This window comes from Centroberyx affinis, unplaced genomic scaffold (assembly GCF_046629955.1).
Source record: "Centroberyx affinis isolate AG114_WGS23_722 - 3 ecotype Tasmania unplaced genomic scaffold, CSIRO-AGI_Caff_v1 ptg002146l_1, whole genome shotgun sequence".
In the NCBI taxonomy this organism is placed as follows: Eukaryota; Metazoa; Chordata; class Actinopteri; order Beryciformes; family Berycidae; genus Centroberyx; species Centroberyx affinis.
In genome coordinates this window covers 51,544-68,149 of record NW_027280464.1, presented here as the reverse complement: position 1 = coordinate 68,149, position 16,606 = coordinate 51,544, and the positions used below count along the sequence as shown (strand labels likewise).

General features: G+C 40.7%; 1 protein-coding gene across 1 annotated transcript; it reads right to left on the bottom strand.

The window, feature by feature from the left end:
- Positions 1 to 7,189: 7,189 nt before the first annotated feature.
- On the bottom strand, positions 7,190 to 14,444 carry LOC139654728 (nuclear apoptosis-inducing factor 1). Its single transcript, XM_071531878.1, has 6 exons — positions 14,339 to 14,444; positions 11,323 to 11,408; positions 10,349 to 10,576; positions 9,485 to 9,967; positions 9,332 to 9,385; positions 7,190 to 9,247 (listed from the first exon to the last, which is right to left on the bottom strand). Exons 3-6 carry the CDS (start codon positions 10,473 to 10,475, stop codon positions 8,799 to 8,801), a joined length of 1,113 nt encoding a protein of 370 aa, XP_071387979.1. The 5' UTR covers positions 10,476 to 10,576; positions 11,323 to 11,408; positions 14,339 to 14,444; the 3' UTR covers positions 7,190 to 8,798.
- Positions 14,445 to 16,606: the final 2,162 nt, after the last annotated feature.

Here is a 16,606-nt window from a genome sequence, read left to right as displayed (position 1 = left end):
TGATTTTTGGTTTTGGTAGTTGTTTACCTTATGGTGATCTCCGACTGGGGGTCAAATAGTTTACACGCAATTTTATTTACCACATCACTGGTCAATGGCTTCGATCTGATATATATATAGGCCCAAACATAAAAAACAACACTGTGATGAAGAGTTTGAAATTGTATTGTATGGATGGATATGGCAAATACGGGTGAAACCTATTGGCACCATTTCAGCGGAGAAAAACATCACATGAAAATATTTCTAAGAACAGCGCAGCATAGGGCTTAATCTGCAAAAGTCTCTATTTTCAACAAAGTGGTCCAGCGAGCCTGAACTTCATCTTGACACAACAAAGTGACATTAAGTCAAAGATTCAAGTTCAGTTGATTCGTTTAAGAAGCGCAATTTCCCGAAAATGATGAGCTAAAATAATAATAATACTAATAACGTGTGAGGACATAAGGCAGAGCTGTTTGTTATGCGCACTGTGTACAAGAACGCGATTGTGTGTGTGTGTGTGTGTGTGTGTAGGGTAGGGCAGGGTGGGGGGTTGGGGGCGTCCTATTGATATTATAATGAGGAAGGGACGCGTGCCTGAAGTGGCCCCCATATATCCTTCCTGGCACGCTCCTTCCCTCCGCGACAAACAAAAGAGCTCGAAATATAAATCATCGCATGCAGAGTATAGAGCTAAATAACGAAGTATATCATGACCAAAGTGTCTGAGGCTGCAGTCTAGCTTTCCTCTACATCCAAGAGCAGCATAGTTGCAGTGTTGATGGTTGCGAGCCTATGCAAAGGCTTCTCTGTCCACCAGTGGCTCTCAAGGTGGGGTCCGGGGACCTCCAGAGGCCCTTGAGGGGGTTCCATGGGGTGCCCAGCAAAATAAGGACTAGTTTAATTTCACTATAATTGAATTGACTAGAAGTCATCCCAATTAGAAAATGTACAAGAATGACTATTGTAATCCTAGGCTTCACTCTCACCACTATTACCATAATACCACTACAATAAAAGTGGCCTAATGTTATGCTAATGTAATTATTTCAGGGTCCGTGACATGAAAACATTTGAGAGCCTCTGTTCTAGACCACAGTAATGACACTTCCATCCCCCAGTCCTTCATATTTGGAGTTTCGCAGTGAAAATGGTCACGTAGTTGAATGTAATTTTCATTGGCAGACTGGTTTGTGTCATACAGACTGTTATGTCTGGGTCTAATGGAGGAGTGCTCTTTATATTCATGAAGGGTACATTAGTGAAAGATAGTTTTAATGGGAAGGAAGGGACTAACCCTCTTAGTTTTCATTTTTATCTTCTGTCTGGTCATGACTTGGGTTTACTCCTATTTTATGATTTACATGGGATTTCTCCTAGTTTAGAGTATTTTTATGTGCTTCAAACCAATTCGTTTCCATGTCAAATGACCTCTAGATGTACAACATGATTCCTGCACTTCACGCTCATGTAACTTTATATCTCGATATCTCTACATCTCCGTGTCTTACATCCCTACAACATCGCCCACCAGAAACTCTCATCTCCAATGCACCTACAGTGTCCGTGATGCGTCTCTCCGTGGAGTGCCGTCTTTGTGTCAGCAGAGCAGATGGACAGTGCACCCCTCTCATCTGTATGACTTGCAGGGGCTGTGACACGAGCGTGCCACGGGGCATGGGAACCGAAGAGGAGTCATGTCATCCACCCTCCCCTCCACCGGCCCTCCCCGTCGGAGTGGCCCGGCATCTGCCTCCTCTGCGGCGAGCGAGCACAGCAGCTTGGAGATCCTGCTCCCCCGAGGGCAGTTGGAGAAAGAGAAGAGGGGGGGTGGGGTGGGGTGGGGGGGAGAAGCTGCTGCTGCTGCATATCAGACCCCCGGCCCCTCAGGGGAGAAGTCAGGCTGTTGCGGCCACTTCTCCAGCCCTGGCCTGCTGTCTGACTCTGGGACAATAGGAGGTGTGGTATGGGCGTCTGGTGGGCCGTGATGCTCTGTGTGTGTGTGTGTGTGTGTGTGTGTGTGTGTGTACATACAGCCACAAATGTAGGCCTATGCATGTCATTTGGTTGGGATGCAAGCTCATTGAGATGCTGGATGTGTGTTACATTAAGGGCAATTGTGTCTGCGTATGTAAATTTGCAACATGCCAGCCAATGTACATCATCTCTTGGGGGATTTGTCTGCATCTTGCAAGAACCAATTTACTGTATCAAAATGGCACTTTACTTATTAAGGACCACACAGATCTTACAATCTACAGACTGTTTTATGCAGTGGTTGTGTATAGGCAGGGCAAGCAAAAAAAAAGTAAGTTGATAACCAGTCTGGAAAGAGATCTATTTCTATGAATTGCATTATCTGATTATTCCCTACATCTTTTATGGGATAGACTCTACCTGACGTTTTTTTTTTTTTCATCAAATTTGAGTTATCCACACATTCATGATCTTTGAATGTAACTTTATGCTTGTGTGGTGTTTTTTTTTTTTTTTTTTAAAGAACATTTTGGGGCTAAATATTTAAAGACAGAAAGTACATAACAGTTTTGCCAGATGGTAATTCAAATCTTTGATGCTCAATATCTCAGAACACCACTCCACACAGATAGAACCTATAATATGTTACAAACAAATCAGTTTCTGTAAATCATTGACCGAGTCACAAATCCCTCCGCCACAACAACAGATATGATGATGCAAATAAAAGTGAACTGTTTGGCTTAGCAGCAGATGTATAATTGCTCCTTTGTTGGGGGAGACATGGAGGCACGATAATAATTTAATCCCATCCAAGCTGAGGGACGGGTCTGCCTTCCTTACCTTTCCTCCCCGGCCCAGACTCTCTCTGCTCCTGGAGCTGCAGTGGCAGATGGGACATGAAAGAGGGAGCTGGGAGGAACGAGGGGATGAGAACAGGTGGGGGTGAAAACTGAAGAAAGGGAAGGGCACAAGGGTCAACTGGGGCAATAGAGAGGGGGAGGAAACCTACACACACTTGCAGAAGGACAGATCGATGGATAGATTTTTTTTCCCCTTTTCACTGTGCCTCTCTCTCTAAATCCACATCGCTTTTTTTTTTCTCTTTTCACCAGATGTCAGCCGACTCTGTCGCAACGTGGAAAGTATCTGTAGGGCAATAAGTGAATATTAGGGACTGGAGCAAAACATTAAGGAAACATGGAGACATAAGATGACTGTATATTTTGTTTGTCAAGTGACTCTCATTAACAGAAATAGAATCTACAGCATGTTCAATTTGTTTTAACCTAAGTATCTGACTTAGAGCAACCTGATGAAGTGCTGTGCTGGATTGTTAAGGCAAAGCACCACAGGTGAATAAGACAAAAAAAATCCTTTCATCATATCAGAATGAAACTTTACATTATCAATAAGGACACAAATACAAACACTTTTTGTATTATGATTTTCATATATTTTGTTATTACCATATGAAATTTGGACAATAATTCCTTATTTGTATTTATATTGTTTCTTCTTTGAAGAACTTTGTAATGGTGTGTTTAAAAAAAGCGCTATATAAATAATGTTTTACTTACTTTCTAACTAAATTTGTTCATTAGTTAAAACATTTGTCAGTGGATTAAATCTGAGTGCAGATTTCTGTTTCAATCTGATGAATGACTAAATAGTTGGTCATTTAGAAAAGGATTTGTCAAATTTTTTAATTTTGTTTAATTTTGTTTAATTGAAGTTTTTTTTCCTATGCTTCATCTCAAAAAATAAATGACAACAGATATAAAAAGAAAAATCAACTTTCTGTTTTCTTCTGTTTTTGTTCAGAAACACCATGTAAAATTTGGTGGCTATCTACTACTTACATTTCAAAAAAAGTGGTTTGCATTCAAGGACTATATCATTTTGAGGCCACTAAAGGTTTTTACTTTGTAAAAAATGTGTTGTCTAATGTGACAAATAATGAGATATAAATTAATTTCGCTATCATGAATAACATCTCAGAAAACACTTAATATGTTGAAATCTTATTTACAGATAACAAAATATGACAATATCTCAAACTTGACCAATTCAGCCACCATTCACCATCACCATTTTCACCTGTGGTGCCTCACCTTAAGGTGACCTGTTCCACTGATACAGTGTTGGATTCCACTATATGACAGCAACACCTCATCTGGAACAATGCAGCAAATGTGATCTAACTCTCTAAGGCATTTAATTATTAAATTCAGTAAGGAACAGGTACGTGTCATCCAAATAATCCCTAGCTAGATAAAAAAGGACAAAGTTACACTTCAGCTTATTACCTGAAGACAGGAGAAGAGAGTTAGAATGAAGAGTGGAATACAGTTTTATTGGCACTCAAAGTAAATCTCAGGAATAATGTTCCCCTTAAGAAAGGCTTAAGTCTCAGGCTTAAGTGCGCCATAAAGTACTAAAGGTAAAAGGCCAGCTGAAAATGTGAATACAGCTGCCCATTCAGGAGCCCAGCCCCCTGCTGCCCCCTGCCTTCCAGCCATGGATGAAGCCCCAACAGCACCCCCCCACAAACACACACACACACACACACACACACAAATACATACACACCCTGCTCCCCTCCCTGCTGCGGTACGCCGGCCCTGGCAGCTGTTTAACCAGCTCACTCAGACAGAAGGGGCTGCATGAGGAACAATGCAATTCGAGTTAAGTCTGTGTGTGTGTGTGTGTGTGTGTGTGTGTGTTAGTGTGTTCCTGAGTATTTCACGAGGAGTAGAGCTCTATAGATCTAGCGACCCCCATCCTCAAAGTGCTTGTGTTGCATGTGTTTATGATAAAAGATGACCAACGAAAGCTATGGAATTTTGAAACTAATTATCAATTATTGTCATTGCATGTAAAATTACACCAAGACATGAACAAGATCTCCTACCAAAATAATAAAATGTGTTAGAACTATATTATACTATATTAAACAAAAAAATGAAAGGTAACTCTCTTGATGTTTAGAAAACGACCCTTTTAATCACTCAAGCCCTCAGTTGGGACATTACAAATCCAATGTTTTTGTTTCTGAGAAATTGGTATGAGCAATTGAAAGCATTAGCATTAGCATTTGAAAGCAGCACTAGTGTAAGTCAAAGGGGACTGACACCATAAAATCCCAGGGAAGCCTCTCCATATTCCCCTATAGCTGTAGAAATGGTAACAATAAGTACAAGAGGAGCATAAGAGTTCCACAGGTACAGGATACAGGCAGACCTGGCAACCCAGGGAGAGCAGGTTGTGCTTATTCTGCTGTCAGGGGGGAGACAGACACAGAATCTCACTTCCTGTTTCACTGTGAGAGATATAAAGAAGAAAGACGTAAGACAAACTTATTTTGAGAAGATAAGTACTGGTATATACCCAGAGTTCAACCATCTGCCTGATCCTCTCAAACCTACCTATGTGGGGAGAAAAGTCAGTGTGCAGTGTTGTTGTCACACTTCAAGGGAACGGGGCAACAAAAATATGAAGAATATGTATGAATGTATGTGAAAAGCGCTATCTTTAATGGCTAACATTATATTTTGCTGATATTTTTTCCTCACAAACACAAATTACATAAACACAGAAACACTGATAGTCAGTGGGACAGTGGAGCGGGAGGTGATGGAATTAATTTTCTGAAACGTTGGTTAATTGATGATTCATTTCTTGTTACATGCTTTGGCAGTACTGTTTGTTTTGAAACTGCCATGCCAATAAAGCACACTGAATTGAACTGAAATTGAAATTGAAAATTGAAAGTAGTAGAGCTTATTCTAATAGAACGGTTTGAGCAGGTTGGTATGCAATTTGCAAGGGACATAAAGCCATTTTAAAAAAGAAGGAACAAAAAGAACTTCCAAAAGGAGGCATATAAATTACAACAAAACAATTATGTAAAATCTGTTGTTTTAAAAGATGACAGTGTGCTCCTCTGGCAGGTGGCAAAAGCTTGATCATAGTCCTTACTGAAGGGTCCTGGCCCTGGGCTCTCAGGCTGTGCTGCAGCTCATGAGCAGCCTCTAGTGGCTGATACCTGCTGGTGACAGATAGTAAGATGAGACTTCAGGTATTGCAAGAACTGGCCCTCATATCCCTCACATCAGCCAGTCCTCACTCCCCTCCCTTCTGGATACAGACTTTGCCCTATCTTCCATTATAACCAGAAACTCCAACTCCTTTTAAACCCACAAACCCTTCTGGTTTTGCTCCTATCTTGCCAAAAAATGGTCTCGACTCTTATTTGATGATGCATTCATTTTTTTCAACTTTTTTTTTTGTTATTTTACTGCTACCGACCCTTGCTCTTCTTATTATTGGCTGCATGTAATGTGGTGATTCATGCATTTAAGCTAATTCTTTTTATAAGTATTAGTAATAACACTAGTAGTAATATTGTAAGCATTCATCATAAGTCTCCCTGGATAGGAGAAACTGTTAAATGCCTAAAATGTAAATGCAATGAGTGCAATACTGACTTTGTGGATCCACAGAAAGTTAATATTTAGTTATCAGCTTTGAAACATTGTTTGGTTGAAATCTACAAAACTGCAAAACTTTCTCAAAAATATGATACAGCAACTGCTGTGTTATCTGAGACAACCTGGAACAAACAGGAATACAATTTGGCTCGGTTTATGTGCCCACTAAAACAAAGTTGTCCTCCCTAGAAAGATTTTGAACAGATTCTTCCACACCACACTGGAATGGTTTCTCTGTCCAACCATCTTCTGAAATAAAAATAATAATAATCATAGGAGTCAGATGCACCACAATGTAGTCAATGTAGTCATTTGTGAATTCGTCAATGCACAAATCAAAACATAAACACCACACAGTGCTGAGTGTGCGTTTTTATATCTATATAGCATTTTTGTGCCACTCTGAATATGTCTATAGCCTGCAGGATAAAGTAGCTGCTGCAATTTGCTATGTATTATTAGCTTTCAGTTCATTTTTTTGGCATGGTGCCACTGACAGTCTTTCCATTTCAAAGGGTTTACTCCACCCTCACCTGACCTGTTTGGCCATGTGAAGAGCCTTACCCAGTTTACATTAAAGAACACACCCAATGTCTCCTCAAGGCAAGTTCTGAACCGTTCTACTGGAAAACCGCAAGGACTGCTGCATTTGAAAAAGTATTACACTCTACTGAAAATGTGTGAAGAAATGTGTAAAAAAAGGTTTTTCAAAATTAAGTTTTATTCCACCCCCCTCCAAAAACTCCTTGGATGAGTATAGCTTCACAGAATTAATCAAATACATTATAAAGTAGTCTATGAAAAAACACACAGTAGGAGTCTCAGACAGACTGAGCAGGAGCGCCCCCTACTGCAATTTCCACACAGTTGCAAAACTGGCTGAACATCAACGCCCGTTACATCTTGGTCTTGATCTTACAACAGTGTCATGGTGTCTTTCAACAAGGGATGATCAAAGATAAGCGGGAATGCACATAGTTCTGAGAGGAAGTTTTGTTTATTAAACATTTCTGTTGCTGCAGAGGGAAACCAACCTCTATCAGAATGCCTAGGATATTCTTCAAACTTTTCTTTCCTGCTAGACAGGCAGCTGGAACGCAGAACAGCTGGGGCTTCGAATGACATCTGACTATAGGACAGGGAAGAAAATGTGTTTCTATCAATTCACTTCAACATAGTAATAAACCCAAGACTTGACATGGAAAGGTTCCTAGTTCTAGTGTTCGCATTCAATATAGCCCTAGTGGCAATACTGAGGTATTGCCTGAGGAGTGTGCTGCTTACAATGACATGACACATTTTACCCCCTTTAACCGTCATTGCTGTTTGAAGGCTTCTTTCTCCAACTAGGGTCTATTTAATTGGCAATCATGGTAATTAAAGTAGTTTGTATGCTTTCGAAACTACGATGGTTTATGATTTATATCACAGATATGCCTAGGCTGTTGTAGCTTTAAATGTCAGTACATTTCATCAATAATACGTGAGCAAATTTTTTAGAGACTATCTGAAGGTGAAGATGTATTTCAAATTATTTTGTATAAATGAAGCCCCAGCTGGAAAGGTTCAGCTGAACCTGGCTGGATTTACATTTTGGTTATGATAACTGGATTTATAAATTAAGTTCACTTTAGCACTTTGCAGACTTAGAATTAGGAAAATTACTTGTTTTGTTGAAAAGACACAGGGGTTTTATTCTATGAAATGTTTAAGTTTTCATATCCAAGTGTTCATATTCATAATGTAAAAAATAAAACCAGACAGTCACAAATTCTTCAATCACAGGGGGATTTTCAGAATATCTAGCGCACCTTGTATACCTACAACAGCTTTCAGACATACAGACCATATAATGGTCAGACGTGGAAAACCAGTCAAGTTTACAGTACATGTGATAATCTCCAAACACTGATGCAAGGGAAGCTTACAATTTATATAAAGACACACATGGTCTTTACCGACTTTTCTAAATTAAAGACTCACTCCATAGATTTCACCGTTTTAAGTATGTGAAGGCTTTAAATCTGGCTTAACTCTTATCCATAATGAAAAAAATACTCAACACCATGAATTGGTATGATTTTCACTTTCAGTAGCAAAAAAAAAAATCATCAGCATGTTAACCACATAGACAGACATAAGCAATTCTATCAGTACAATGGTTTTCTACGAATACAGTTTTCAAAATATAACCACAGGAAATCTGTAGAGTACTATCAAAAAGGTAGAATCAACCTGCAGCAGAGTCCTAAGGAACTGGCGAGTTCCTGCTCCTGAAGGATGCATATAAAGTCAGTGGTACAACTTTAACGCAGACTAGCGCCGCCTCTGTCTGACACCTGGCCGCTATAACGCTGGCCGCCCGTTCAGTTTGTCATGCATGAGGGCGATGGCCCCTCCAGTGAAGTCTCTGAGCACCTGCACCGTCTCCCGTTGGAGCTGCAACGATTCGCGCACAAACTCCTGCTGGGTCTCGGCCAGCTGCTGCACCGACTCGGACAGCAGCTCCAGCGAGCGCGACACAGTCTCCAGCAGGATGTTGGTGGCGTGCTGCTCTTGGAGGCTCAGCGACGCGTTCCGTAGCATGCTGTCCTTCGCGGTCTGCGAAGGCTGACCCGGCGGTGGGAGGACGGCCGTTGAGGATGAAGGTGCGCTTGAGGGCTGAGGGGGTCCGCCGCCTTGTTTCTGGACGCCGTTATTGCCTTGGTGATCCTCTAGAGGTTTCGCTGCCTGAGTGGACGGCAACAGGTCGTCCCTTTGGTCATCGTCCGAGTCCGCGTATGCAGCGTCAGCGTCTTGAGACGAAGAGAAAGGCATATCAGTGTTTGCGGATTACAACAAAATGTTACGCAAGGGTTTTTCTGAATTTGCAAATTCACCTTCTGTAGCAGGTATTTCATATTGCGTTTCAAAGGCGGGCTGTGATGAGTCCCCTGCAACATGAAGTGGATAAAAAAAAAAAACATTTAATCACATTATCGCATTATGTTCAAATGTATTTCTACCTATTCAAGCTATTTCAAAGCACTCACGAGAGGAGCCACTGTAGTTGGGAATGGACTGATCCTCTTTGGCACCGGGTTGGGCTGGTCCACCCATGGAATAGGAGGGCGGTGGTGGCATAGAAGCCATGTCCATCCCTCCGTTGGGGGAACTCTGCATTCCCATCATGTCCTCCTCTTCCATTTCATCTTCCTCCTCCGGAACATCATCGTCATCTCCCAGTGGCTCAAAGTCACCCGTGCTCTGGTCTCCCTCGTCCATCTCCAGAATCTGGTGCACTATTCTCTCTGTTTGAGTGAGGTCTCGAGACAGTCGTGAGTTGAGGCCCCTGTTGGGCACTGTCCCTGCTCGCATAGCAGCCACTTTCCGCTTGGTGTCGCACTTCAGGTCGGACCACTTCTTGATGACCTCGATGACCTCACGCTGGCACTCCCCAATCTCATTCACACGTGCGGTAATCTCTGCCCATGTGCGTTTCTTAATGTCTGTTGGCACGCCACGGTTGAATTTGCCTTTGAGTAGAGAGAAAAAACAACAGTAATCTAAAGTGTTTGCCTGAACATGTCACCCTGTCAGCAGTGGGACTACATTCAATATATATTCTTTTTGGCTGCAATGAGTCATAATCTTGGCATGTGATGCCTTAAGGAAGTAAGCCTGCTATAGGCCCAAATACAATAGCTTTATTAAACTTGCAAAGTGAGTGCATTCTCTGCTATGGCCGTGGTGGAGAATAACCGACTACTACTGCGAATCACTCATTCACTTTCACAGATGTGTAAAAAACAATACACAGAAGAACCCAATTTTCTAAGACAATACTTCTAAACAGCTACAGCACCTATTGAAAATGACTCTTCTGCAGGGCACAATAAGCCTTGAAAGTAACATACCCACAACAACCATACGATGTTTTCTCACTTCATCCAACAGTATATGGACTTCACTGAAAGTGAAACGAGCTTTTCTTTTCTTGAAGCGAGTGACACTGTCTTGGTTGTAGTATAACGGTGAAGACATCCTCCACACACACACACACCGTGTGACTAGGCAGTCAGCTGCTCTGTGGGCTCTGCTGTGCTTCTACTTCTTCGGCTGTCAACAGCCCTTGTGGCAACAGGCTAATTAACACAGAAACGAGAACATGCAAATGTTGATGGTTAAAATATTATAATTTCACCAGTGTTTTCATTTATTGTTTCATAATGTGGGCACTGAAGCCCTTTGAAACGTAACTGTGGGCCATACAAAAGAAGTTGACTTTACAATTATAGTATGTGTAATTTAACGGTGTTAACGGAGTTTATGCTCTACGCTTTGAATGGACAGCATAGAAATGAGAATGTGGAGAAGCTCGATTAATTAGCTAACTAGGAGAGTGATCGATAACCAAGCATTCCGGTTTCTAGCTCTTATTGTACACGGAGATGTCTAGGATCTCTCACCAAAGCAAAAAAAATAATAATGCAGGTTTTACCTTAGCAGTTACACTGTCAGTCGTGAAAGAGTGAATGAACAATGGACGATGCTATAGAGTACCATTTGGACACACGCGTTAGCTGGTTAGCTACCTAGATGCCCGCTCGAAATGTCAGTCAAACAAGAAATTCACTTTGCAGTTGCTGCTTACTTGTTTAACGGCTAATAGCTAATTTCCCTCCCATTGTTTTAAGTTACAGTCAGCTTTACTGTAATGTTACACAACAGCGCTAGCTCTGTTTGTAGCAAGGCAATGTTAGCTAATGCTACTGGCTAGCCAGAGAAGGCTAATGTAGTAGTTAGTTTACTACAACCTCACTTCTGGGGTTATGAGATAATTACCAAAATAATGAGGTATGAGTGGTCTTATTTATGGTGATGAACATACCCACAATTCAAGCGAGTTGGTATTTGGTCCAGAAACGAGTCCAAAACTTCCTATTCGGCTAGATAGCGCCAAACACCAGTGTCAAGCTAGCCAGAATAAAAAAAATAAGACATCCGGTCAGAGTTTTAAAAAATAAAATCACCATTGACGAACACAAGTTGTATGCTACGATAATACTATATCTTCTTTTTAGTATCGGGTTTACAGCTATATCTCCGCCTTATGTTTAATGTTATTAATTAACTGAGTATTTCGGTATGGAGTTTGTTCTGTACACCTCCAGTTCATACATTTCTTTCCCAAAGTAACATTTTCTGCTTTTATTTTGAAGGCAAAACGCCCGGTACTATTCTGGCTGGTTGGCATGATGCAGGTCCAACCGTCCAACACACACGCACGCAAACACCAATACACACACACACACACACACACAATTGTTTTTGTCAAAATTGTTTTCATTTTGACCTCGTTTTCATTTACACAGGCTACACTTAAGAGATGTTTTGTACTACTGAATTTGCATTTGTGAATATGATGTTTGCCTAAAGGTAAGAAGGTTAATTAAATAGTGTTCTCTTTGTTATTCACTTATAACAGATGACAATAATATATCTGCAAGGTAGTTTCACAAAAGAGCAGTCCATTTCCATATGTTTTTAAATTTCTTAAGGTAGAATTAAAACTGGATAAGACACCTCCCTAACTTATTTCAAAATTCTATATTTTGATGTAATGAACCAAACCTTTACCATAGTATGTTTTCAACAAATAAGATATCATATAAGGGACAGTGACAATATCCACCAGAAACAAGAATTATCCTATTTCAAAGGGGGGGGATAAGTACATTTTTCCAGAAGTTTCACATGGAAAAGGACATAATACACAAGAGGGCTGAGATTTTACCGCATCTTCTGAGAAAAATCTTTGGGGGTAAAACCTTCTGAGTTATTAAGAAACCTACAAAATAGTATTTTCAAACCTTTTACCTAATAATATAATGTTGTTTCAGTGCAAAATATGATTGTTAAACGTTTTTGAAAATGAAGAATCATTACAACATGCCTGTTATTCACCTTCATCTTATATTGCGTTTTAGCCTGGTTGATTGGTTACATTTATTTTTTATAAAATTATTTATTATAAAAATCCCAGCTATAATCAGGTAAAGTAACATGTACTAGGAATTTGCCAATTTTAACACTTATCTGATGTGTATGGCCCAGAAGCTGAACCCCGATCATCCCATTTGAGAGTTCATTGGTCATTGATTTATCATCTTGATTACATGACTGACAGCAGTGCATTAAGAATAAGAGTGATGACATGATAATTCTGTCGCTTTTATTCCAAATATGGCACAGGTATTTGTCCTGTCAGCCATTTAAGTAACAATTCAGTGACTATGGCAATAACTAACTACATGTCAAATTATTTCTGCCATCTCTACTACTGGCTGCATGCAGCTGTGGCATAAACATCTTTGTTACGTTACGTATATATTCTAATATTGTGCTGGCATTATCTGGTGTAGACATTTTGAATAGGTACAGAATGCAACATGGAAATGATCAGTAAGCTGACAAAAAAACAGAGGGAATGCTATGGCCAAATGCCATGGCACATATGGCACAATATCAACTTGTATGTCAGAACCAGCCACCCACCAGTGATTTTCATGCACTACAGTATCTAGAATTAACTAGGAATGGATCAACAAACAAAAAAGGATCCTGTCAGCTGCAGGCCTGTGGGCAAAAACCCCTTATTGGTGAGAGAGGTCAGAGGAGAATGGCAAGATTTGTTCAAGCTACAGGTGGGCCACAAGTATGCAAATAACAGCTCAGTACAACAGTGGTGTGCAGAAGGGCATCTCAGAATACACAACTTGTCTAATCTTGAAGCAGATGGGCTACATCAGCAGACGACTATACCAGGTTCCACTCCTGTCAGCTAACAAGAAGACAAAGCTACAGTGGGCACACGGTCGCCAAAACTGGATGATTGAGAAATGGAAAAACACTGCCAGATCTGATGTATTCTGGTTTTTGTTGTGACATTCTGATGACAGGGCCAGAATTTGGTGTGAGTCCATGGATCTGTGGTGGTGTACTGATGTGGAACATTTCTGGCACCTTGCTGAATCCATACCTTGATGAATTCAGCCTGTTCTGAAGGCGAAAGGGGGTCCTACCCGCTACTAGTGTACCCAATAAAGTGGCCAGTGACTGTAATTCATACCTCCAAACTTTTCCTTTTCTCCAAAATGGAGAGCCGTCTCCCTGTTGTTTCAGAGAGTGAGCATCTTCATTCAGTGGAGCAGGTGCAAGAGAATGGAGGCTTCTTGCTTTCACATTAATTTCTTCATACATCCCACAGTACAAAGCGTCTTAATGTTAGTGTCCATCTGCTCTTGCCTTTTGGATTGAGAGGAAGAGGCAGAGCTGGACATGCAATGCATTGTGGGTTAGACACCGAAAACCAAATGCAATCCAAGAGCCTACCATCTTTATGCACCCAGACCACGTACATGCTTCTCCAGAGCATTCAATGACACTCTTGGAGATATATACAAAAGTTGACAGTCAGCTAAGGATACCATTGTGAGTGCAGGTCTATGCTTTAATGGGGTTCCAAGCATTGGTTCTGTTTTGCATGCAACATGGGACAGTGAATGGTCCTGTACAACTATGCTGAAATATGAAATGTTGCATTCACATTCAAATCAAACTTGCACACACATGGGATTGGCTGATTAACATGGGAAGTTCTAGGGATGGTGAAAAATATATTGTGTAGACAGACAAAGTGGTTCTGTAACAAGCAGAGGCATCTTCTGCTTGGAGCCACTGCAAAGACGCAAGAATAGATAAATAAAGAATATCTAAAGAATAGATAAAGATGGCATTAACCTTCACGATATGAGCAAACTGTTCCTATCATATGAATCGATGCTTTTACATATTGAATTCCAGGAAAAACTAGTGTAACTTTGGAAATAAGTGGGATCAATTACCTCTTGAACACTGACCTTGATAGTCCCATTGTTATCCTTTTCCAGGGTTTTGAAGGCACCCGAATCAGAACAGAGGTTAGGCTTACTACATTTGCAGTTAAAGAGATTAGATTGCAGTCCTGCAGAATTGAAGACAATCATTCTTGTGACTGCCTTCAAGTACAGTTTCTAACAGATAACACTGTTCAACTCACAATCAAATCAATTTATTTTATTTGATTGAGCTTTCTTTTAAGCTTACTGCACATGGTGTCCAGCCTCACAAGGCAACCAATGTAGTTGTCAAAATCCATGTTCCCATTTTCATCACTGTATCTGCGTATAATCATCTGGAACAGCTGGTCATTCAGGGGGAAGCCTGACAAAGAGATGAACAAATTAAACCACTGTAATTTTCCTGTTGAACATTATTCCATGCAAAGGCTGGATGTTACTGATCTGCTGAACACAAATATATTGAAATTCCAGGTAAGATATTCAAATCCCTCACATGGCAGCTCAAAGATGAGGTTGAGCCAAGTGACCTCTTTGCTATAGAGTTTGGAAACATTTGACTTATGTTCGACTAGCTTCCCATATCTATCTAGGTGTTTAGAATATTGATCGGGCAGTTTAGCTATTTGACTAGCGTTCACTGGCCATTAACCAGGAAATAAATAAAGCAAGTAGAAGCTGAGCAAAACCCCAAACGTAATAAATTACACGTTAGGCAAAATTGCTTTGCTTGTAATTAAAATATTCACCGTCAATTTTTTTTGTTGAATAGATTAGTCACCGCAGATGAAAATCTATACCTAACAGCAGGTGAATGAGCATCACTCAGTATGAAGTGAGGCAGAGCCGTCTGACTGACTGATTGACTGACCTGAATTTGGCTCTTGATGAACACATCTTGTGCTGTGGGAAAAATAACCTGCCTCTGTAAACAATTTATTCCAGTTCCATTATTCAGTTTACATTATGGCAGTTTCATGTCACCTCTTCTGTATGCATGTTTGTCTTCTTTCTGCAGCCGGCAGAGGGGGGAACGAGTGGCGAGTCTTCTATTCATCCCTACCACTAAGGGACTCAAGGTGTCGCCAAAGTCATCAAGTTTCAAATTCTACTGGTGCTAACTTTAAAAAGCAGGTGTACACAAAATTGCAAAAAAAACATGCACAGCCACATGACTGAGTTGCCCATTAATGGAAAGCACTATTGCTAATACTTGTTTGCAATTCTAATATTTTTAACTATAGCTATTATTAGGTTCTCGATTGGAGCAACTCTGTAAGAGCTGGGCTCTGTGTGTTCATTCATGTATTAGTTTGTTCTTTCATTCATGTGTAATCCTTTTTGCAATGCACAGTGCTTAGGGGAATTACGCTATGCACTGTTTACACAGCGCAGAATGCAGAGAAATAAAGTGTGTGCTTGTACACCAAGCAGTAAGGTAGAAGTCACAAGCATGGACAGGGTCATCGTTGCCACCTGTGTACATCCACACCAGGAAGTAGCTCTATGATTTTCTAACTGTAGTGGCTAAGTCATGCATGAATATATGTTGTTCAGTGATTCTGGTGAAGTTAGCATAGTTTCACTCACTTTAATAATGCATCCCCCCCCCCATCACCTCCTACCTGTTTCATAAGCCTGTCAATCTCTTCCCTAGCCCAGGGCAATGAAGGTTCGCTCTACTTTAAAACATAGTTAAAGACTCCATAATCTCCATTGTAACAATATCGAAGATGGCCGACTGATGCCTTGTCTTCTTTGCTGGTACTGTGCTTCAGAGTGGTGCCACTTCGCCTAATGTGCTTCTTAAATCACTCATTTGAAATTGAAATTTAATGTGTCTTGTTGTTCTAATAATTTCATTATTTCGACTGAGCGCATCCACCACGCAAAATTGTTACAGTCCCCTGTCGACCACCAGTTGCACAGTACCAGCGAAAAAATACCAGAGACGTCTGAGTTTGGGTATACTTGTCTTTAACTACGTTTGAAAGTTTATTTCCACATAGGAGATGTAGAGCATGCCAGCACCGTGAAAGTGCACAAGTGAAGGATTGCGTACATCTGTTTGGGTAAGTGAAATTCGACAGTTTTTTCGTTACAGACCTCTGTTGTAGAGAGAATTCTTAATGGAGCAGGACAGGACCCTTATAAGACCAAAGGGTCCTGTATCAGGGCAAAGTAGAACCCGTGTTGCATCCTTTGCTACCTCTCCTCTTTCCTAATTTTATTAGAATAAATCTTTTTGTTCTTCCACTTGAAAACTGTCTTTGG